Source organism: Ixodes scapularis, unplaced genomic scaffold (genome assembly GCF_016920785.2).
Source record: "Ixodes scapularis isolate PalLabHiFi unplaced genomic scaffold, ASM1692078v2 PGA_scaffold13__105_contigs__length_92229423, whole genome shotgun sequence".
Classification (NCBI taxonomy): domain Eukaryota; kingdom Metazoa; phylum Arthropoda; class Arachnida; order Ixodida; family Ixodidae; genus Ixodes; species Ixodes scapularis.
In genome coordinates this window covers 7,653,677-7,678,452 of record NW_024609839.1, presented here as the reverse complement: position 1 = coordinate 7,678,452, position 24,776 = coordinate 7,653,677, and the positions used below count along the sequence as shown (strand labels likewise).

Here is a 24,776-nt window from a genome sequence, read left to right as displayed (position 1 = left end):
TTCTTCGCCTGTTTGTCTTGTGCGTTTATTTTGTTGCCTAGTGCGTACGAAGCTGGAGTATGCCTCTTCTGTATGGAACTGCATTAACCTCACTGCATCATGCTGTATTGAGCGTGTTCAAAAACGCTTCATAGGCATAATTTACGACAGATATTTCGACCGTACTTGCTACTACAGCTACGAACAATTACTTAAAAAACTTGGGTTGTGTACGTTACTCGATAGAAGACGATTACGTGATCTAATGTTTTTACATAAGGTTGTAAACGGTGCTGTTGACTCACCACTTTTGTTAAGCACTGTCTGTTTTCACGCTCCCTTGCGGTCCAATCGATTTCAAAGTCCTTTTTACCCGTCTGCTTTGAATGTCGCGTCACCACTAACAAGAATGCAACTTGAATTTAACAAACTGGATCAATCTGCTGTAGATATCTTTAGCGACATAGGCTTGAGTCATAGGCTTGAGTCAATTATTTGTACATAGTCACGACCTTGTTTTGTTGCCTGCATTTATCCTTGATGACGAGCGGTGTACCACTATTTAGGCCTTGAGCTGTTTTTGGACACCCAACAAAAATAAAGATTATTATTATTATAGAAGATGAAGAAAACTGTGTGAGCTCCGCCTCAATAACCCTGCAACCTCAAGAAAAGCTTTTTCTGCAGGGCGCCCTTCCTAGTGAGTATAAACAGAAAGAAGGGGGCAACAGGATTCAGGATATAAAAAAAACAGAAACAGAGAGATACGGATAAGAACTACTATAAGAAGAGGACGTTTTAATAAAATAGTTGGTAGTCTAGCGGTCGTTTGTCTTTTCTGTTTCGCCTTCCTTCCTTGTTCGGTTGGTTTCACCCCGTGATGTATAATAACACTTTAGCTCAGATCATCCCCGTAGTGTTTCCTACCCCTGGCGTCGCGAGATCCCCAGTATTGTAACCCTGGCCAATTATTATTTGTAGCAAATAAAAGTTCAAGTATGCACGTAGAAGCTTGTAGTCATCGCGTGCTTAACAGCAACTCCTCAAGAGCGGTCGCCCGATATTAAACAGATTTCCGCAAATAAAAAGAGAATAAATACTATTAAAGATGCAATAGCAATCTCTTCACTAATTGTAAAAGGCCAGTCACATGACACCGAACACGTGCAGTAGCTTCGCAGTTCAACACTCAGTTAAGGCGCGTTACCAGTGCTTACTCTTGTGCAGCTTGTAAGTGCAATTGTCCTAACAAACGTTTTTTTCTCTTTTTGTCACACTTGGCACGTGGGCAAGCCCTTGTTTATCGGTTATTAGGCGGGTTTTTATTTTTCCGATAATTTATTCAGAACATTAAACGACTAAAAGGGGCGCACTAAAAATAACGAAAGACGTTTACAAAACCCTGTAACGCCGAATTAGAGAGCAACTCTTGAGAAGGAGGAGGGAAGGTACCGAAGGCAGGAACAAATAGTTTACTAGGGGGAATACATTCCACTCCTTTCAAATACAATAGCCTCAGCGTCGACGGGTTTTCTGGGCTTGGCGAGAGCCATCTATCATCGGGGAGTTTTCGGCTATAGGGTGGTAAATGATAATGACGAAGATGGTCGTTCTGCATACCAAATTCATTGTTTGGGAAATGCTCGAGACACGTGCCGTGCGCCACTTCTAGGAAGAACATGGCGTCTAAAATCTAGCCCAGTGTTGCGTCAATAACTTTGCTGCACTCTGCCGCCATGATCTTCCCAAGGGTCGCACGTTGCACGTGCCTTGTGAATTGACGCACCTTGTGCTACTTTTGAAACATGGAAGGCCTTTAGCTGGAATCGGAGACGACACCGTCGCGGCCGCCGCGAACATCCAGGTGCACATGCACGTGGACTGACGCGAACCTCCCGTCCGTCAGGGCTGGATTCGGCGCTGTAGGCGTTCTGTCTAATGCAAATGAGCGGAGTGGAATGTATTTCCCCTAGTAAAGTATTTGGCAGGAGGTGAGGAGGAGGGATACCCCTCCTCCCTCCTCCTCACCTCCTCATCCTTCCTGCTACTCCTCCCCTCCTTCCTCCCCTCCCCTCTTACTCGTCCTCGTCCCCTCCTCCTCCCTCCTCCTCCTCCCCGCGCTGTGCATTATGGGACATTTATGGTGTCGCCCTCCCCATCCCTCCTCCCCGCGCGTTGCATCATGGGAAATTTCCCAAGACCCAACTCGCGCCCCTCGTGACGTCACACGTGACGTCACGAGTGACGTCGCGAGGGTCCCGCGCGGTGCATTATGGGACATTTCCCATAATGCACCGCGCGGTTACGCTGACGGCGACGGCGACGCCGCTCAAGCCGGAAACGGGCGCCTGAGAGCTGCGCTCTAAAACGTGCGTTGGAATGCGTGTTTGATTGTAGGGACCGCGCAGTAGATCGACGCCAACCAGCTCCCGGTAAATATTTGCACGTCGAAAAGAAAACGTATAATAATTTGTTTCCCCTCAAGTCAAGGCACAGCCGACGCTCCGAGCCGATGGGACGAATTAAACAGCGTCAATGGTGCAACGTCATGTCCCGTACCTGTTTTACAGTCATGTACAGAAAAACCCAGTGACTTGCGTCTCTCACGCTGTTTCATTAGTCCCATACGCTCGTAGCGTCGGCCGCGTCTATAATTAAAGGTGCGGTGCAGCAATATTTAGTTGAAATGTTTTTTTTTTTCTTTTTTTTTCACTTTAGAGAGCACTAGTGGGACACAAGTACATTCGAACGCAACGCCACTGACCAAGAACGTTTCAGTTGCGGCGTCATTTCAAGGATAGAAGCCAGCGTTTTACTTTAATCTCTCCTTCGCAAAACTTGAGGACGTAGCTCGGGGTTCGCAGTGTCGACATACATCTCCCCCGAACACCTCTACGCGACGTTCGGGGGAGGTGTATGTAAGGCGTAGAGGCCATAACATTTTTAGCTGAGTTTAAGACGTTGTCTGTCCCTTTTTCTTCCTACTTTACGAGTTTCTGTTTTTCAAACCACAGTCTCAGGTTTCAATCATGATATAATTTTTATTTTATTTCTCAATTTCTATCGCGTGGCATAAAAGACAAACGCGTGTTTCATGTCATAAAAGTCAGGGATTTATTTCTTGGCTGTATTTCCGAAAATTACAATGGTCACTGCATCGCCCCTTTAAAATGAAACGAAGTACAATGCTTATTGTAAGGGTGCACGCAACATTTACGAAACATCAAACAACGCTATTTACTGAATTGTACAGTGTAACACCCAAAATAAAAGAACTCGATTTCGTCTGCTTCGTCTGCAATTGTGTCGAAAACGAGAAAGTACAAACTAAGCATATTGAAAAGAGTTCAAACAAAATCAGGAAGTTAAAAGGGATAAAAAGCGATTGAGAACTTTATGTAGGAGGCGTCACCTGAAACAAATAAAGCATTGATTGGTTTCGCTTTTTTTCTTAGCTTCGGGAGCTGGACTTTGGAAACGACTTCATTACGCTTACGAAACTCGCCGTTGAAGACGTCACGCTACACGAAGCATGGAAAACCATCGAGGTAAGTATGCAGTCGCGTCTGAAGGCTTCATGAAAGGGATTCGCAGTGAACAACTGTAAAACGATCCCCCGGCTCTTGCACTGAGCGCGGCGCAGCGGAAGAACACGTTGGTGTTATGAGATCAGGGGCGTGGCTTTTTTGCCGTTCTTTTCAATGAATGGAACGTGACAAAAAAAAATGCTCGAAATAGAAATTTCAACGCAGATGGGTGATCGTTTTCAGCGACTAATACGTTGACGGAACTTACATGAAATTAATGTACCTACGTCTTCTTTTTTTACGGCAACATGGGGTTAATTTACCGGTTTACCAATCGAGAGTGCCAAAATAAGGACACGGTAAACTCAGCAGTCGCAGACGCGTTATAGAAATAATGAGTAATTGTGTTGTTTGTTTAGACTGCCGGAAGCACTGATCTTTATGTCTATTTGCTGGAAAGCGTTTGACCAGTACCGACTATGGACGGGAATGCGGCCACGGTCGGCCATCTTTTTGGTAGAGTTATATTATCTCTAGCCATCATAGTAATATGGCGGACAGCAGTGTGGCGGCAGGCTGCCATAAAAATAGCCGTGGGTTTGGTACACTGTACCGTGGGTCATATTTCGTGCTTGATTGAAGTTGTTCGATGAAGCAGATTCTTGAACCCCGGCGTGAACTGTAGCCTTATCCGTGAGGACCCGGCGAAAGTTTTACGAAATCGCAGCACCAGGGGAAAGCAGCGCAGCTCGCATCGAAAGCAGACGCCGTACCGGGAATGGGCCCCTCCGCGGTTCGGCATTGTTGACAGGTGGTGGTGTGATTTCGTTGGGGGTGAAGTCCTGTGCTCCTGAACGCTTGGATACGGATCAAGAGACGACGTGAATGTACTCGCGATCATTCGGGGAATTCTCCCAAGTGTATATATTCACCAGGATCTCTCCACAAACGTGTATGCCGATGTGCTCTTAAGAGATTTATGTATTTTGGTACTATATATTCGGGCGTGCGACGTTCTAAATAAAATGCATTTAAACGAAGTGAATTGGTGTCTTTTCTCGATCATACTGTCAAAGCCAGAGGTCCAGACTGTCTTCCCTTCGACCGAGAGCGCAGACGGAGCGTGAGAGTGCAGGCAGGCCTAGCGCCTGCCCGGCGCAACAATTCTCCGCGGACAGCGAGGCTTGACGCGCTTGACGAGCCTGCTGTTGTCGACAGGCGGGCCGTAAGGATTTCACGGCTTATCGATAACAGGGGGCCACTTTCCTGAGGCGCACTAGTTCTATAAGACATAAGAGGAGCCGGATATACGCAAGAGCGTGTGTACGCCCCGCCATCGCCCAAATCCGCTTTCGATGCGACCTGTGCTGCTTTTTCTTGGTGCTGCAATTTCGTGAAACTTTCGCCGTGTCCTCAAAGTTCGGGCTACCGTTCACGCGGAGTTTCAACAACATGCTTCATTGAACAATTTCAATCAAGCACGAGATGTCACCCACGGCTATTTTTATGGCAGCCTGCCACCACAACTGCAACGACGCTGTCCGCCATGAATGGATGAAAATGGCTGCGCCAGCTCTACGCTATTTAACGAGCGGTGTATTACGCCGCCATACTACTATGGTGTGGCTAGAGGTAATATAACTCGACGAAAAAGATTGCCGTCAGTGACCGAATTCGCGGAGCGGGCAGGCGCAATCCAGCAAACAGACATGGAGATCAGTGGCCGGAAATGAGTCAACCTCAGTGGGCTTCTGGTGTCTCAGCTTTAGATGAGCAATATAGCCAGTGCAGTACAACCGCTAGCCTGGGGTCTTTAACGAGCATCACGCAGTACTGATACACGACCGCGCACCGGAGCGATGCTCATCCAGATCAAAATGGAGAGGAGTGGGCATTGAACCCAGGATCCCTGGATTATGCTGCGCGAGCTTTCGCTCTACCAGTTCCACGCTGCGGTGCATCACCACACTCGGTCTCCGATCCCCATTTCTAAGGGTCGAGGTTTGGGTAATGCGAGAGCGAAAACGTTTTCGGCCGCTGATTGGACATGGCTTAGCAGCTTTTTGTTGGCCACGCGTTATCGACCAATGAGTAGTTTTGAACCCACGATCGAGCAGTATTTTGGTGAGAACGACTTCCTAATACAGCGAGCACGTGACTTTATTGACGCTTCTAAACTCAGTGGGGCACGCCAATAAAAAAAAAATTTAAAGAACGCGCAGGGAACGCACGGTGACGAAGCAACCAAGTGCTCACCGTCATTGGTTGAGGTCGGGGGGGACGAAAGTAGGCGGACGCATTTGGAGGGCGAACAAACGCAAGGAGCAGACCAACTTGCACACAGTATACACTAAGAGCGAGAGTTCTCGCGGCTTCTGATGTGCTCGTCCTGCCTGCATCTGCCTGTCGATGTCAGCTTGTGTGTAGGCTACAGAACTCTCTAGATGTTCAGAGTACTCACGGGTTGATAACCGCCTCCAACGTAAAATACCGGATAATTACAATTTCAGTCCGCGTCCAAGATCACGTTGGCTAGCTTCGCCGCGGCACTCGGCTTGTGGCAGACGATCCACTTTTTCTTAATTTTTCTAGCGGATGTATCTTATTTTTGTCTACGAATGGCGCTTCGCAGCAGACAAGCCCTCTTTTTTGCCCGCGTTAGCGGATGAACCGTCGGCGAACGATATCTGGGTTCGCTTTGTGAAGGTCAAATGAGATCTCGCTTTTGTTCTCCTGGTTCCAACTCTTGGGACTGTCCTGTCTGAGCTCTGACGGCGCACTTCCCAGGACCTAGACATCTTCTGCAGCGTGGACTACGCGGGTGGCTTCTCGCTGGCCGTGGACGCAGAGCTGATCATCGGCGGCCTGGCCGGCCTGGCCATCAAGGTGAACCACTTCTCGGGCAAGGGACGCGTCCAGTTCGCAAGAAAGCCCTACACCCACTGGTCTTTCGCCTTCTACGAGGTGGGTGGGGTCAATGGCAAACCTAGGAAACTAGCCTAATGTAGTATACTTGTTTATACTACAATTTGTGGATCGCCTCTGGGTGTAATCTTGGCAATGTATTAATCAATACTTGCGTATTGACTATAAAAATCGTCATTGGTTTTCAGATAATATTCCTTAAACTCTCATTTAAATGATATCGAGAACACTCAATCTAGCCATCCACAGCCACAAAACTTTTAGCTTACGCAAGTTTAGTTATGCCTACACTCGAATATGCGAACATAATGTGGTTCCCTCACACTAAAACACTCATAACTAAACTTTAAAACATTCAGCGTAAAGCCATAAGATTTATCTATAGTTGAGTCAGGCGCACGGACTCTCCTACCGAACTTCTAAAACAAGCTGCTGTCTTTACTCAAGCTAACAAAGCTAAACAACTTAGGCTTAGGTTTCGGCACCTCCTACTTCAAGATTATTTCAAAATTGTTAGGTCTAGGCATGTATCATTTTCTGATACTAGGTTGACTAAACATAAGCATAACAGAACATTGTTCGAATATTCCTTCAAACATTACTCCTTTCCGGTAATCTTTCTTCCCTTTAGCCATCAGAGAATGTAGCCAACTCGATCATAATTTTACTAATAGGACCTCCATCACTTTCTTTCTGAATTACATAGATACGCTATAAATTTGCGATTAATAGTTTAGGGTGTCTTGATTGTGCGAATTACGTTATTATGTTCTTGTGTAATAAGTGTTATATTTATGATATTTTACTTTTCCTGTCTAATTAGTTCTACCCATAAGAATATTTATGTGAATGATCTACTATAATGTTCTACGCAAGATACGTGTACTTTTGTATGTGTGTGTTCAGTCGTTTTCAAAATCCCTTGTGGGATTGACAGTATATGTACATAAAGATATAAAGAAATAAAATAAATTCGAAGTCTACACAAGAAGAGAAAATCCCGCCAACGGACCCATTTTCGTATGTCCGAAATCCAAAGCGATATGCAGGAACAGCCGACACCGACAAGCCTCAAACGCGAGCATCATGCACGTGAGGGCATCTTCGGCATGCTTTATATCACTCGAGCTTACAGAACGAGCACCGAAATACTAAAAGCTTGTCAAAAGCATCCCGTGCATGCTGCACGTGTTTGAGGCTTGTCGATATCGGTTACTTTTGTTTGTCACTTTAGTGAAACTCAAGAACTTGACTTCAGCTGAACTATGAAGGCCGGTTTACACATGCAGCGGAGCGCTCAGTTACCGCTTCATGGGCGCTGGAAGCAGCGCTTATGTGGCACCGACTTGCGCGTGTCAAAGCGCTCGGTTAGCGCTTCAGAAGCGTTCCAGTAGGCGCTTAGTTAGCGTTTCAGAAGCGCTTCAGCAGCGCAGTGTAAGCGCTCTCACGCTCCTTTTGCCGTGCGTCCTGCTGCAGAACAGCGCGTGCACGGCGATTCCATCGTTGTTTTTCCTTTGGTGGTGAAAGACCAGGAAGTAAAAGAGCCGCTCTCCAAGCAAACGGTCGGGCAGACGATCCAGAGTCATGGACTCTGAGCGACTAATTGATTGGGTACGACGTCATCGATTTCTATTCGATATGCGCGACCCTGGTTTTAAAGAAACGCAGTTAAAAAAAATCACCTTCGAAAGAGCTCTGAATCTCGGTCCCTCAGTTTGGGAACATGGTTCGCCGGATACCCGTCGGTATCTCGGTGGCGAAAGATTTCGCGCACCCAGAAGGCTCTTCTGGGCGTTAAGTCGTCCACAAACATATGCGCTATTTGCGTATGCAAAAGCATTTGTCAGTTTCTATTTCAGCGTCCCACATCTCAGACATGGTACTGTTGATGCACACCCAACCACAGGAACCGGAACCGCAGTGCACGCGCTAATCCGCAGCGATAACTGAAGCGCTAACAAGGCGCTACTGAAGCGCTAAGAAGGCGCAACCAAAGCGCTGATCGCGCGTTATATTAGAACGAAGTCACGCGCTAGGAAGCGCCACATCAGCGCTCTTTAGAGCGCTCACGTAGCGCTAACCTAGCGCTCCGCTGTATGTGTGAACAGGCCTTAACAAACTAAAATGTATTACAGTGAAAACAAAAACAAACATAAAACATGCATAATATTAGTCCTCACAAAAAATCAGCACATAGAAAATATCGAGGAAAAAAATTAAGACAATATGATACGCATTTTTAGTATTACAATATCAAAATAAAACTTTCTCCGATTGTTCTGGAACAATTTTTTGTTTTATTTAAAGTCTAAAAATTATAACTTGAAATTCATATTAGCTATGTCTACGGGCAATTAGCGTACCGAGAGCGACTGCCGGTGATACAAGCATTGTGGTCCCATCTTCCGTATGCATTCTTCTCAAACTCCATGGCTCTAAAATCCTCATGCCCGCATTGTTGCTGGCAGCCATTATCATAGGCTCTTTTTCCTTATACAGGAGCCCAGGGTCATCATCACAGTGGAATCATCAATTCAAGGCCAAAACTTTCCGCAGATTGCCAACATTATAACAGGACAGGTAACCACATCGTAACTTTGCATACACCATAGAGGTACTAAATGTAGAAACATATTAACTTAAATGCTGCCTACAACACACGTCGATTGCATTTCCAGCAATTGAAACAGTCAATTTTTTATATTCTATCATAATAATAACTTAACAGGACGTGACTCTTCTGTCCTTGACTGGACTGTACTATGAATCCTGGAGGACTCCGGCGTTCCCACAACAATAATCGAAAGCTTTAATTTAAAGGCGTTCACGCGTTTGTTTTTGTGTGGTATAGTGTACGACTGTTATTTAGATTGTAAAAAGAAAGTGGGCAGATTATAACATAATCTGCCCACTTGGAGCTGTGTGTTACGCTTTCTAATATTCGAAGCCGACTGCAGCTCACAAAAGGACAAAACTGAGACAGGGTGGGATGCCCAATTTCACTAGCAGGATGGCAAATCTACGGCGAAGACTGTAGAGACCGTATTAGAGTTCATCTTGTTTCTAAAAGCCATCCAATGTAAATTCTAAACCAGCTAGAGAACCAGCGCTATGAAAGCGACCTCAAAGACTCCGGAAGTCACTTGAATTAATTCAATTCCGACAACATCGCGCCGAAACACTTTTTTTTAACTATCATGCTTCGATGGTCATGTCAAATTGTTTTATTCATCTTGTTATTTTTATTAAAAAAAATTGCAAGACAAAGTTAGCTGAGAATTTTTTTTAACTGAAATAATGGGGTTTCTAACAATAGATTTTTTCTTATTTGACGAGTGTTAGGTTTAGGTGGACGTCGGCTCACAACAAAATGTGGATTCTCCGTTTTATATTTTTTTTCAGGTAATGCCCCGGTTTTCGTTCGTATATTATTACCATCGCTAGTATCATATTCTCACGGAGTTTTAGCGTTCTACGATTCGTAGTATATGAATGCCGAATAAACGGAATTCTTTTTCTCACGGATCCGGCAACGTCTTTCGGCACGCTGAGTGGCGCAATTTTAGTTTTTGTGAACGTCACATCACCTGGTTTACGGGGGGTTGGGAGGGGGGGGGGGGGGTGATGAGTTTTACCTAAAAATGCCTCAGTGGCTCCCGCTCTTGCCCTTAGCCGACTTCAAGATCTGCTCCCTCGATAAATGTGTACGCAAATATGGGAGCCGGTTAAAAGCTAGCGCGTGAATCCCTGGGGCACTTTGCCCTAAGCATCAGCGCTGCTCTCCTCTTTTTTTGTCCCCCGTAAGCCAGGGACATGATGCACACGAAGGCGCGCCAATCAGAGTGCCGAAATTGGCCCGTTGACTCAAGAGCTTTTCTCGAAACGTCACCCGGGCGTGCCCCATTGGGGCGGGCGGTGGGATCGTCTCCATGGCAGATCCGCAGAGTGCTGCGCAGCAAGCACACCCTGCCCAGCTACCGGATCAAGTTCAAGCCGTTCTTTCTCGTGCCCGAGCTGCGTACCTCTCCGCCGCAGCAGGAGAAGGTCTCCATGGGCGGCACCCTGGAGATCACCGTGGTGGAGTGCTCGCGCCTCGTGCTCTGCGAGGGCTCCTTCCAGCTCTACTGCATGCTCTCTGTCGGTAATACCCCAAGAAAGCCTGCACACGCAACTTCTTCCCCTAAATTACCGAAGTGGTAACAAAGATAATGCTACGAGTGCAGTCAGATTTACTGCACATACTGGCGTCCACAACAGCAACTTTCACGACGGCAGCCGCTAATACTGTAGATTGGGCGAGTGGGTAAGGCATAATTACAAACGAGCGCACAGGTAGACAGTTACTCGAAAATCCAAACACAAAAAAGTACACTCATGCAGCGCTAAACTATCAACTCATCTGTATTTCGAAGTTTTTCTTCTACGACCTCAAAGAATAGGTTGCCAGCCCAACAAACAAGACAAAGGAAAAGAAAGTGAAAGACAAGGCAAGGGAAGGAAAACGATCCCCTTGACTTGTCTTTCACTTTTCCTTCTTTTCCCTTGTTAGATCGGCTGGCAACCTATTCCTTGGGGTCGAAGAAGAGGATGTTTAAAATACAGATGAGTTGATAGTTCAGCACTGTGTGGGTGCATTTTTTGTGTGTTTGGATTTTTGAGTAACTTTCTGCCTGTGCACTGGTTCGTAGTTATAACAGTCGCTAATAATGAAGATTCGCAGACGATTCTAGAATGCCAGAATCACAAACATATACATATATATATTTTCTCTTTAATTTGGTGCGCGCAGGTTGCTTAAAGTCATTTTCAAACTAGCCGAGCGTGATGTCATATCCGGAGTTGTCGGAATCTCCGCTGTCGCGCACCTTCAACGCCTCGCTAAGCACGCGCGTTCTCGCTATTCTCCAATAGTTTAAAAAAACAACGTCACGACTGGTGTCGCTGCGAGAGAAACCTGGCAAGCTTGCAACTTCACGCGCGTCCATTACGATCCACACGCGCGTGGCGGCTGAAAGGTCTGGGCATGACGTAACGACTGGTCGGAGTTTTGCGAATTTTCTCGCGTTTAGTTACATCTTCTGAGAAAGTGGACGGGATATTCAGATTCACCGGATAAAAACACTTTATATCTCCCTTCTAAGTCGTTTTTTTTTTTTAAGAAACTATTTAGTTTTTGTTTGAGATGCGGCATGATGAAAAAACAGCGCGGAAATGCAAGAAAAAGAAGAACACACAGGACAGCGCCTTGTCCTCTTCGTTCTCTCCTCTTTGTCCTTTTAATTTCGACCAGCTTTTCTTTTTTCATTATCAATGCATGTCAACTAGCCTATCTGTCCATTCTAGTCGTGGTATGACAGTACTTTGTCACATGACGTCTCGTCATGAAAATGTTTCATCTAAAGAGAGTTCAACATTTTTCCGGTACATTTGGCGGGAAACCCTTGACATAAAATGTAGAAGATTCGTTTAAAAAGGTGACACGTCATGTCACGTGACACTAATGTTACCGAGGTCCTGGTTAGTGCGCAGTGTGATTACGTGTACCGTATTTTCTAGCGTAGAAGTACGGTGTCTGGAACACGTCTCCGACTGGTGTGTTTAGCGCCGTCTTCGCCCATGCATCGAAAGTGGTTCAACGAACAAACAAATGACGTCACAATAGCCGGACTGTCATGCTGCATCATGTCACTATATAGAGATTGGTCGTAGAAATGCTGACAAAAAGCATGAGCGAACGCGAGTGTCGCTGTCGTCGCGGCGTCCCAACTGATGACTGCCGAAGCTTCTGTGGGCTGTCAAGCTGAAGATCGACCGACAGCGGAACAGGCGTCTGCCACATACAGCACCGCAGCTGGGACACCGCCAGGATCACGGCCGTCGACATCATGATACTTCTATGGTGTCCTCGGGTGGAAATTGAGGGACCACTTTTTCAGACGCGGTAACCGCACCGGTTGGAGACACCTCCCGGCACCATATTACAAGGGGAGACCTAAAAGTAGCCGGAAGGCCTTTCTGGAGAGCGGGGCTTTTATAGTACCAGATTCCGCCACTAGCAGCGATTAGCGGCACCCCTTTCCAGTCAGTTCGCCGACCGGTGTTGTTTGCTAAAGTTCTAGCGGCATGATGCGAAATATTTTTCCCAAACGCTTCAAATTCATTCCTCTTTTTTTTTCTTTTTCTTATGTGATATTTGGTTTGCAGGATTTTTCATATTCAAAAATCGATTTTCTTTCAAAAATGCTTGATACGGGCGAACAGGACTTTGTGTGCTGGGACATTGTCACTCTCCTTTTTTCACTCAAATCGAGGTGTTTCTGCCTCACTGTTTTGCAAAAGTGTCGCAATATTCCCAGGTAAAACGCCTGATTAACGGTTTCAGAGGGAGGAACAAAGTCTGATTGAACAATCCCAAAATTTTTCAATGTTTTCACCTGTTGAGGAGGTTGAGCGTCGTCGTGAACGAGGTTGGTCACCGATCAATAATTCACCAGCCTTGAACCGAGAAAACCGCACGTAGATCTCAGATTTCTTAATAGCATCTTTCCCGTAAGCTGTCTGAAGCATTACAAGTGTTTCCGCCGCTGTTTTCTCTGAAAGAAAACATAATTCCACGACCGTACTCGGTTCCTTCAAATCAGTCATTCCAAGAAAGAAAAAAAAAATGACTTTAAAGCGCTTGGGGAAAAAATTTTACATGCCGCTTGAACTTTATCAGACAACGCCGGTCGGCAAACTGACTTGGACTGCTTGGCAGGCACACTGAAGACCCGGAGCTCGCACTTGTAGCATCGACTGCCTCCGGACTTAAGCTGAAACAAAGTATAGCGGCTGAAGCTGTAACAAAGAACAACCCGCCCTCTAGAAATTCATTCCGGATACTTTTGGGTCCCGTCTCGTATAAGTCGCACTGGTTTCCCCAAACCTTCCGCATGCCTAGTCTGGTATTCCGCACTGCACTAGTACGCATGCCCAGAATCCGTTCCGCAGGCCAGTGAACAAGATGGCAGCGCGAAGAAGGCGATTATTGGAATGGTTTCTGCGCAGAGGATTCGCAGTGGATCAACTTGGACAAGGTCGTGGGAACGCCCTGGATACCGATCGAGCTGGAGGTAGTCAAGACAAAGACGCAGCCTCTAGGCGTCGAGTTTAAGCAGGTAACTTTGATGCAGTAGAAGCAAAACATTAAGTTTATCGAAGACTGTAAAAAGAATTTGAACACAACAACAAATAGACAGTCGCCGTTTCCATAAAGACTCGGTACGATTCCAGTACAACGCTCATTATTAGCCACCGTGCACCGAACAATTATACTTCATCACACACTGAAAGCACCACGAAAGGGCTCTAAGACTCATTCGGGCTAATCCCGCTTCAGGAGAGTGCCACGAGACCAAGAGGTACTCACAAAGCGGTGCTAAACCATCGCCTATTGCGCCTGCGGAACACCATCGGCGAAGATGACCCGTCGAATCCGCAGCAATCTACCTTAAGGTGAAGAGATACTGTAAAACCCTTAATATTCGCGAGCCATCAATTTTCGCGAATTTCACGAATGGAAGAATTCGCGAAATTTAAGGGCGCGCGAAAATTTCGGTCCTGAGGATTTTCAATTCAGGCGTCTGGAATTCGGGAAATTTAGTGGTCGCTAATATGTGATGTGTGACCGACTCGCGAAAAATAGGGGCCGCGAAAATAAAGGGTTTTACAGTAACGCCTTTGCGTGGTGCTTTCAGCGCGCTCTCCTTGAACAGATTTTTTTTTTTGGCAGATCCTAAATGCGCGATGAAATTAAAGGAACCCGTTCGTGTAGCATCATTAAAACGAATGAAAACGTATATAAGCAGGAAGGGAATAATCAAACGAGGCAACGTATAGAGAAGTAAGAATGCACCATGGTTCCTTAGAAGAGGTCCATGTACAGTCAGCACGAAATGAAACCCGAACGCCGGAACGCGTGGCCGTTCATACAGGCTGCTCCACCTAGAGGGCCCCTGAGAACTAATGAAAATGCGCCGAGGTGCGAGAGTGCGGGTCCTACTTAGATGAGATCGACCCTCGCGCGGCGTATTTGGGAGTTCCGCGTTTCGCCGGTGGCGCGCTGCAAGCGCCGTCACATAGGAAACAAAAAGGCACTGTCACTCACTTTGTGTATCGGATTCCCAGCGATATCTCTTCAGCGCTGTCATTCACTATCGCGTTGTGTATCGCAAGGCCGAATTGAAAATTGAAACATTTCGTGCACGGAAGACCCGTAGTGCTTGATGACGTGTCACCGGAACCACCCTGCGGTGAACAACGTACCACGCGCGGTTTCTAACAAATAGTGAACCGTCATAAACGCGAAATAAAATTTGTTTGTTCGCACGACCATACTCTTTATGAACAAATAAAATGCTGCAACAGACTGACGCGGATGCCTCGGTTTTTATGAGCAATGCGCATGTTTTCGTGCGAGGTTATCAGTCGGTTCTTAAAAAGTGAGGAATCGCTTGTTGACGCTCTCTTTGGTAACCACCGATATGCCAGGCGTATCAATTCTGGAGCGGAATAAATTTCATCACCCTGTCTGAGCAGGGCCTATCGCAAAGAGCTATAGGCAGGTGAAGCGGCCACCCGGTGTGAACCGGGCGACAGTGCGGCGACAGAGCACCGGCGAAACGCGGAAGTCCCAAACGCCCCACGCGAGGGTTGAGGACATCTTAGTGGGACCCGCACCCTCGCACCCAGGTGCGTTTTCATTAGTTCTCAGGGGCCCTCCAGGTGGAGCAGCCTGTATCGATGGCCACGCGTTCCGGCGTTCGGGTTTCATTCCGTGCTGACTGTACTTACTCAGCCACGCGTCCCACTGTCTGGGGAGGCAGCAGGTAGCGTCCGCCTTTTGCAGCGACGCGCCCCGTCTCAGAAGATATTTCGTTTCCTCACATCCTTTCGAAAACGTTCGCGCCCTGTCAGTCACTGTTGTCTTCGATACACATTTGTTACGACATAAACCCTGCATCCTGCAATGAATGTCGACTGATCGACACCCTTCCTCCATGAAGATTACACCCGCCATGGTTTCAATAGCATCGAAAACAATGTCATCAAAATATTACGCCGGATTACACCGACGATGTTCTCAATTGCATCAAACATCACCATTTTTAATAGCATCTAAAACAAGCTAGACAGACGAAAAACCTTAAGGCTCGCTTATTAGAACTTTGGATTGCCTTTATCACCACCGTTGCTACATCATTAGGCCCCTTGTCGGTAGTATACGTGACGAGAGACAAACGCGTTTCATTTGATTACGCCTCTTGCGTCAGAATTTTACACAAAGGCAGGTTGTATAGGTCGACACGTGCATTCGTTTTAAAAACTGAGATAAGCAGTGAGGAACCGGGATTCGGAATGCATCGGCCTGCAGCTCTAAAGTTTCAAGATATAAGCTTCCCCACGTCGTGGCAAGTTAGCAACTGCTCTAGTAGGGATAAAAATGTCGACAAAGATGGCTTGAGCTACCAATCAACAACCAACACTAAGGTCTGATGTTTTCATGGGACTGGTGGCGCGTGCAGCGGTGCATTGATTACCGATCCAAGAAAGCAAAAACGTGGCGGAAGAGGGTGCTGACATGCAAAAAGTGGCAACGCCCTGGGTGTTGCTGGACAATCATACATCTCGTCTTACGATTAAATCCGAGGCTAGGGGGCATTTGGTGTGCGAGATGCAACATGGTTTACTCAGTTCCACCTTTCTTTTAGAGCGCAGCTCTTAGGCGCCCGTTTCTGGGTTTCGCGGAGTCGGCGTAATTACGCTAAATTTAGCAGGGAAATTTACGTTACCAATAATTCAATTCCCCGCTAGATTTAGCGGCGCAAATGGCGCAACATGACTTGGTGTCACGTCACCTAGGAACAAATTCAGTTTCTCCGCGGGATTTAGAGAGGAAATTGACGTCACTTGACCTCAACAGCAATTCAATTTCCCCGCTAAATTTAGCGGGTCAAATGATATCACAGGACTTGGTGTCAAGCAACGTTATTAGTATAGCTCAGTTACGGAACTGCTCATAGACACTGCATACACGAACGTTACCTTCTTTCACTCACCACGACTCGCCCGGTGTCGCTCGACGCGCCGCCAGACGGCTGCTCTGGTAACTGAATCGGGATACGTACGTTTCAACGTTACTGGAAACGTAAAAACCAACGGAAAAAAAATCTTTTTGTAGTAACTTTTTTTTTGGAGTTAAGTACAAAATGGGGGCGTGGGATGTTTTATAAAATCTTTAATTTGCAAGGTTTTGCAATACAATTAATGTTGCTTTCATACAACCATGCCTCAGTGGTGAATTCAGGTAGCGCGTCCCGACCTAGGCTCATCTTAACTTCGGGGTTATTTCGCGGCGCGTCCGCTGGGGAGAAGGGGGTGTCTTCCCTGTAACCCTTTGCACTGTATCTGTTTAGGCTCAGAAATGGCCGATTGAAGCCAAAATAGATGTTACGTGCAATTCCTCGAGTGACCGCTGCAGGATAAATGGCGGCGTTGTGATCGCCATTTGGCGCTTCAGCTGGGCTTTTTGGAACGCACAGTTATAAAATGAAAATATAGATGGCGCTTCAAACGACGGCTGGCAGATTGAAGTAAGTGAGGGGGGAGGGGGTACCCCCTCCGCGGTACTTCCACAACTGAGGTAATCTAATAACGTTAGTGTCACGTCACCTATGAACAAATTTGGTTTCTCCGCTATATTTGAAGGGGAAATTGAAACCACGTGACCTCAACAGCATTTCGATTCCGCGGCAACTGTAGCGGAAAAATTGACGTTCATGGCCTCAACACCAATTCAGTTTCCCCGCTAAATTTGGCGGGGAAAATGACGTCACATGACTTAGTGTCACGTCACCTATGAACGAATTTAGTTTCTCCTCTAGCTCTAGCAGGAAAATTGGCGTCACGTGCGGAGGAGGAGGAGGGGAAGGTACGGGGGAGGAGGAACAGCCGAGGGGAGAGGAGGAGAGAGGAAGAAAGAAGAGGAGGGGAGAAGAGAGGATGGAAGGAGGAGGAGGAGGGGAGGAGACATGGAGGGGAGGACGAGAAGCAGAAGAGAACGGGAGGAGGATGGGGCATACCCTACCCTCCGTACCCTCCCCTCCTCCTCCTCAAGAGCTGCGCTCTAATTTCGTGTTACAAAGGTTTGTAAACGTCTTTAATCTTTTTACAGCGGAGCTGTTTAGGGCCAGCTTCCCCAGGATCGTGTCCGTCAGCAAAAAAATGAGCACACAGAACTCTGGACAGCTGCCGCTATCTATGAGCGACGGTGGCAACCAGACAACCGGGTCGCCGGTTGTCTTGTTGCCGCCGTCGTTCATAGATGGCGGCAACCTATCGAGCCTTTCCACTCTGGCTTGCCGACTTGCGGCCGGCCATTACTTCATTCCCACCATAGTACAGCTTCGCTGGTCTTTCTTCTTCACCAGAGTGGAAAGGCTGAAAGCTTTTTTTGTTTTTTCGTTCTTTTTAGAAATTGATCGAAGGAAAGTATCGGGAATGCGTGGTGGTGGACACCATCGCTCCAAACTCGCCTTTCGTTCTCGGAGGACTGCTCGAGGTGGGTACTCAGAATTCAATAAAGCATATCAAAGAGTGTTTATAATGATCACCACACGCCCCCACAAGACGTACTAAATAATCTTCAGATAGCGACAGAACGTTTATTTGTAACTCCCAAATGCGGAGCTTCGTTGCGGTGGTCTACCTTTACTCGCCAAGCGAGCCCTTAACATGTTTGACGTTTGACAAGGTAGGGCCACCACGTGGTTTCAAGCAGCCTGGGAGAGTTGGCCAACTCTGTCCCTCTCTGAGGATGTTGGTGGGAAAGAAGGTGATAAAGAAAGAGGTTGGGGAGTTTGTGAGAATTGAGACAGGCCCATAGGTAGTCTGAGTTGGAGGAGATATGCGCTTAGGATAAACGAAATTTCAGCCACCTTGGTGCATAAAATATTTGTTACATGTTATCCGCAGCCTTATCAAACATCAAAAGGAAGGGTCTTTTGCTCTCCAGATATGTAAAAGCAGTCCTTACGCCGTACTTGGAGTTTAGAACGTCGCATTGTTTATTCTTCCCAATCGCCGATTGCACCCGATTTCCTCTAAGTACAAAAATGGCGGCGCCCCTAAGAAAATCGGGAAATGGGGGGCCGACACACGTAGCCTATTTAGTGGCTTTTGCACCGACAGCGTATTGTATCGAGGTCAGTGAAAGTGTAGCACGTCACTGCTAGATTGAATGTTAACAACTAGCTTCTCACCAATTTACGCATCACAGAACATATTCAAGAGTTCATATCTTGCTCCATAGACCCTTCACAACTTTGCTAGCTCGGTGCCGGCGTGAAAATCTTTATTGGCTTTGGCTTGCTTGACTCAGCTTCCTTCGTCCAGTTCCTAGACTTATGAGAGCTTCGACGTCCATTCGCCCGAGTAGGTCATTAGTTGTTCTCGCACACCGACAGATGCTGAGCGAACCTGAGTGAGGCTAAAGCCCAAATTTCACTATCGCGACCAAGAGAAACAAGCAACACCGTCAAGCCTCGCGCACGTGCAGGAAACACGCGAAGGTATCTTTGGCGGGCTCGCAATCACTCGTGTTTATTTCACGAGCACCCAGGGACCACAAGCATGTCAAGGTACCTTCGCGTGCATGCTGCATGTGCACGAGGCTTGTTGGTGTCGGTTGTTTTTATTTGTCGCACCAATGAAACTCGGGCATAAGACACCAGTCAGATTTGCATCCCATACAAGTCTCAAAGAGTCCACGTTAAGAACAGCGCTCCTGCAAGCTTAACGCTGCAGTGTGTTTGTTGTTTTGTTGGCGTGCTTGTGCAGGGAGATGTGGTCCTCTCAGTCAAAGATCACGACGTGACGGACGCCAAGGAGGCCTTCCGTCTCCTCTCCAAGGCTGGAGAAAAGTAGGTGCAAGACAAGACAATTCATAATTCTTATATTCAAATTTTCAACTAAAATATAAGAGACACTAAGGGCCGGTTGCACCAACGCCGCTTATCTTAACCCAAAGCGGCACTTTCCTAAGCCGGCTTAGCGCCCTAAACCGAGCTCAGGTAAGCACGGGTTTAAATTCCGGTTGCACCAACGTTAAGCCGGCTTTACAGACGCGCCCCTAGCTAAACGCTGGATTTGCGTAGGGAATCTAGGGACAAACAGAGCGAACTAGGGAACGCTCAGAGGGACGAATACGATTGGTGGAGAGGAATCGCGTGATGTAAACAAAAAAAAAAAAAAAAAAAAAAAACTGCCGTAGTAGTCGTCGTCGGCGTCTGCTTTTCGCTGTATTTCTTTGGTGAGTAACAAATTAAAGGTCTCCAAATTCAATCATTTTTTCGTTTAACTTTCAATAACAGAAGTCAAAGCTACAAATAAACACGAATGCTCTTTACATCTGTGATTGTGTGTTTAATATCGGTTGATAACAGGTTATTTTGACAGTGGTAGTAGTTTTCGTGCTCACATTTTGAAGCGAAGGAGCCATCGGGGGCCCCAAATCTCACCGAACGCGAGAAGGACACTCTACTCGCTACATCGCTGAAGACAAAACATCATGGATATAAGTAGGCAGGTAAGATGACTACTAAAATTAAGTCAAACCTGAGACCGATGAAGTTCAAAACAGTGACGAACTCGCCACGGCAGCTGCGAAAATGCCCGGAAATCGTCGAATAGAAGTCGTCGAGAGGTCAGGTCACGAGACCTTGCATCGACGGTACTCGTTGCTATCAGCAAGGTGACAGAACTGCACTGTACCGTCGTTGAACATCCGCTGCAGCCTCAAACGGACTTCAGTTTCACACTGTCGAGTTCAGAAAAAAAAACTCCCACTAGTACATCACATCGTGCCGATAAGAACGGTCGTCTCTTCGCATCGCCTGCCCCAGCCTGCCCCGATATAGCAATGAACGAATCTAGCATAGTAGTCGTTACGATTTGTCGTCGCCACGAATGAAAGATAGAAAGCAAATTATTCCAAAAAAATCGCGATAACTAAAAAAGTTACGGTTATGGAACGATACAGTTTTCTGAAGCCAAGATTCTACTCGCGAGGTTAGGAAAATTCACTGAAGATTGGGTCAACACTCAGAAAACGAAAGAAATTGAATTTTCGTTGTTTTATTACTTAAAAGCGCCGCAATCTAATGCGAACGGCAGAGGTGTCGACAATCAGCTGATCGCCGAGATCATGTTTCAACGCGCTGATCGAATTGAACAATACGCGCTGCAAGTGTAAATAAACAAGGTGGTAAATAACAATACGTTACGGTTATGCGAAAATTAGTAAGTACATACGAATAAGCTCGTTGACAGAAGAACCAACGGGAAGAGAGACGTGAGCCCCGTGAGCCCCACAGACACACAGCTCCGTACTTATCTCGGTTAGGGCTAACACGCCCTGAGAGTGGAGAGCCAACTTGAAAACCGGGGTCGATAAACACTTCACGCGACAATATTTTGCATCCTTGTCACAATCGAAGGTCATTTTGTCGAGACTTTCACGCTGATGTAGCCTAAAACACTTTGCACAACCAATTTCGTCCACCGCGTCGACCGCGACAAACCAGCCGCCATGTTTTAATCCAGGATTAAGAAACAACCAAAAGCAAAGCGCCCAATGTTAAGCGCTTAAGTTAAGCGTAGTTTAGTGCTAGGTTTAGCGATAAGCGAGTTTGGTGCAACCGAACGAAACCGAAACTAAGCTTAGGTTCCCGGCTAAGCTCCGCTTTGCGCTAAGCGGCGTTGGTGCAACCGGCCCTAAGTTTTCAAATTTGTTTGCCAGGATCACGATGCGGATTGAGAGAAAGTCGGAATTCAAGTGGGGGCAGAAGCAAGAGCGGCAACAGCCCATTGAAGCCACTCAAAGGGTGGTACGTCATTTGCTCGCTTCGAAGTATCTTTGCTAAAAATTGATCCGTAAAGCTGATGTGCGCAGTCTCAATCACGCTTCATGAGAGCACGGGTATTCACAAATAGAAAACTGAAGTGTAATGGAACTCGGACATATCTATGTGATCCGAAGACGGGCGTAGATTTAATAGGGCATAAAGAATGGCAATAACTCGCACAAAAGCTAGTACGAGCCCATAAAAAAGGCGAGTATACACCAATAGTAGGTTTATCATGTGCTCCCCAAAAGTAGAAATGTGAGAGTGACGAGTCGTCTCTCGTAGAGATGTGGAGCGAAACTTCTGGCTGACGAACCGCGCTGGTTGCGCACATTCGAGCGCCCAATGTCTTACTTGTTAAGCGCGAGACACATGCGCGAAAAATCCATCCGATCCGACGTCCGATCCGGCAGTGCGACTGCCTGATCCGAAAAATTTTGTCGCTTCAGGCGTCGGATTGGCGATCCGACGTGCGTCCAACGGGCCAGATAGTTTCGCACGGCGGACGGATTGTCGGATGCGTCAGCCAATGACAGCACAGCTAGCTCGAACGTCATGATGACGTACTGGGTCTGGCGGGACGAAGCGAACCAAGGTGTTGAGCGAACGCGATAACGGGACGGGCGAGGGGAAGCCGGACGCGTGAATCCAGCTGACCCATTCGAGAAAGATGGCCCCAGCAAAGAATGCACGCGCTAGCGAGAACAAGCTCCTAACTTCGCTCGTGCGAGCTGAACCGTCAATCTGGGACCAGAGAACTATGAACGCGGACCTCCGCTGGAGTGCTTGGATCTCCTGGGCGGAGCCGAACGGATCGTCGTGTCGCATGCAAGGTCGGAAGCGTGTGTCTCAAACTGTCGCGTACGGCGATTCGGAGCGGCGTTCGGACTGTCGGATCGGACGTCGGATCGGACGAATCTGCCGTCCATGTGTCTCGCGCTTTAGAGGTCGCTGATCACCCTAAAAAGTGCCACCAAGCAATAAGATACCACACTGAATAGATGACAGAAGCCGCCATCCGATTAAAAGGGTTAAATTGTACGCATTCATTCAGCGACCTGTAGCTCTATTTAACTCAGATCAAATTTCTTCTTAGTAGCATTCTAAATTTTGAGCAACACGTTCAACGTCGCTCATGTACAAAGGAAATAAATATTTACCTACTTTGAGTACTATCTAGAAAAACGACGTTGCACCTTGGAAGGCTACAGCACTCGAGCGTTGTCGCCTGACCTTCAATGTTTCGTATGCACCAACACCCGTTCATGACGACGTCGGCGCTGGTGCGCAACGGAGCATGTGCATTTATGCTTCGCTCATCGATAGCCTATCTCTTGAGCATGCGCAATTTGAGACGTTAGTGTGTCAAATGCGCTTGTGAAAAACTACCTATGCTTGGTGATAGGCTAAAAATGCAGTAGATGATCTTTCTCCAGCGCGCACTCGTTGCCTTCCGCTTGGTTTCGGTTGCGTGTGAGCGTAATGTAATATTCGGTTGGTCGTTTTCGAGCGCTCCGATTCTCTGAATCGGATATGCGAGATCTGGGAGCGCCTCCAAATCCAAGCTAGAGGAACGGCTCTCCAACCGAATGCTCGGCACCTTCTCCGAGAGGTTCGAGTTCCGACGCGGAATTGGAATACTGAGGGAAACTTCCGGAACCGCTTCGCTCTTATGGTGCAAGTTATCGCCCGATACGAAGGGATTAACCAATATCATTCATCTAAAGCGCCACCGCAAAAGGCCCCGGCATGCCCCAACATAAAATGGGAGCTTTGAACGCGAAAGCTGGTCCTCGCTACGGTCTCCCGTAGAGCGCCGGGCACCTCCTGCAACCACTGCACAGCGCAGCGGGATTGGCGCGGTATTCAAACGCGGCCGCGTCCGACGCTAAACGTCTCCGCCTTGTCGGCATTTTTTTTTTTTTTTTTTGGGGGGGGGGGAGGTCTAAGCAACGGAAGTGTTTGGAGTCATGTAGCCGGTTCTCTGGCAGGCGCTCCCACCGCTCCCACTTCGACTTCAGAGCGCCTCACAACGCTACGAGTCAGAGGACGGCACGACTTGAAACTCCGAGCGCGCACCGAAAGTACCAATGAATGTATTTAGAGTGCCCGACTTCAACCAGCCGAATAGCCGTCGGCTTTCTAGAGCGCCCCACCAGGCTGAAAACCCACCAGCCGAATGACAAAACCATAAGTGTTATCCAAGACGAGTTTTTATATCTACTTAACAAGCCTGAAATGTCAAATTAAAAGGCGAGATGCCGTGCGATCGTCACAGTGTCCATAGATTGTGATTTTCTACGTTCCACTCTAGTCACTGAAAGGATGAGAACGAAAGGGAGAATACTTTCAATGTGCAGGATCCAGAACGCGCATGTTACGTCCCACAGCGACATGGCTGCGCGAGCGTGCCCAAAAAGACACCGAGTTTTTTTTAGCGAAGGTACGAAGCTCGCGCTAGACGCGGGACACTTGAAGGACCTCCCTGGCGTTCCCCTCCTCTCATATAGTGATGCAGCGCTTCTATACCAAGGCGTCGCTACTTCCTCGATTGCTACGGGACGACGCTACCACGTTTGAAAGCGATGAAATATGTCGATGCAGCAATTAGAGACCACTGCGGGTCCTCAGACGAGCAACGCCAATGACGACAGCTCAAGGTCCAAGACCGGACTGTTCACCTCCAGGACATCGCTGGCCAATCTGCTCGGAGGTATGAGGCAACTTTCTCGTAAAGTTCCAGCGACAAATTAACTACGAGAACTAGAAGAGTTTAAACGTGTAACTGTATAATAATTTTTCACGCTGCGTCATAATATAGAAAAAAACATAACGCGAGTAAGATAACGTTTTCCCGTCTGAAAGGAACGCAAACCAAGCGAAAATATCATATGTACAACAGCTTTACACTGGGATCGTTGCGCTTTCTTATTTATTGTGAATTTCTGTACGCTAATATTTGACACAGTTCCTGATAACAGCTGAAACATTTACGTATGTCGTAGTGAAGAAATCTTCAACAAAACTGAGAAAACCATACACACGTGGAGCAACGCAACACAGCAAAGTTACAAACACATTCTAAAAAGGTCTCTGAGCTCACTCTTCCGGAAAACACTAGACAACGAGATATAACGAACAGTAGAAGCACCTAAGCAAATGACGAAGCTTAGAAAACAATCAGACAAAAAATAGGATGTTCTCAGGGTCAGTAAACATAATTATCGTTTCATTTTCCCATTGTCCCTGCGCACATCGCATTCTACACGTGTAATCGCTTGGTCGTTCGGTTGTATTCTTCTAGTGATCCCATTGATGGGCTGCCCTCATATTCTGCAGGAAAACTAACTCACATCTTTTTTTATATATATAGCACAGCTTTGTTTGAGTCTTCCGTGTGCCC

At 47.1% G+C, this 24,776-nt stretch overlaps 1 protein-coding gene across 1 annotated transcript in view; it reads left to right on the top strand.

The window, feature by feature from the left end:
• The window catches only part of LOC121046823 (PDZ domain-containing protein 8), a 105,955-nt gene that overhangs the window by 24,106 nt on the left and 57,073 nt on the right, over nt 1–24,776 (top strand). The window contains exons 4-12 of the mRNA XM_040501497.1: nt 3,435–3,527; nt 6,294–6,470; nt 8,931–9,011; nt 10,368–10,572; nt 13,479–13,588; nt 17,944–18,030; nt 19,308–19,390; nt 21,268–21,359; nt 23,985–24,086. Coding sequence (XP_040357431.1) covers nt 3,435–3,527; nt 6,294–6,470; nt 8,931–9,011; nt 10,368–10,572; nt 13,479–13,588; nt 17,944–18,030; nt 19,308–19,390; nt 21,268–21,359; nt 23,985–24,086 — 1,030 coding nt within the window. The remainder of the gene's footprint in view (nt 1–3,434; nt 3,528–6,293; nt 6,471–8,930; nt 9,012–10,367; nt 10,573–13,478; nt 13,589–17,943; nt 18,031–19,307; nt 19,391–21,267; nt 21,360–23,984; nt 24,087–24,776) is intronic.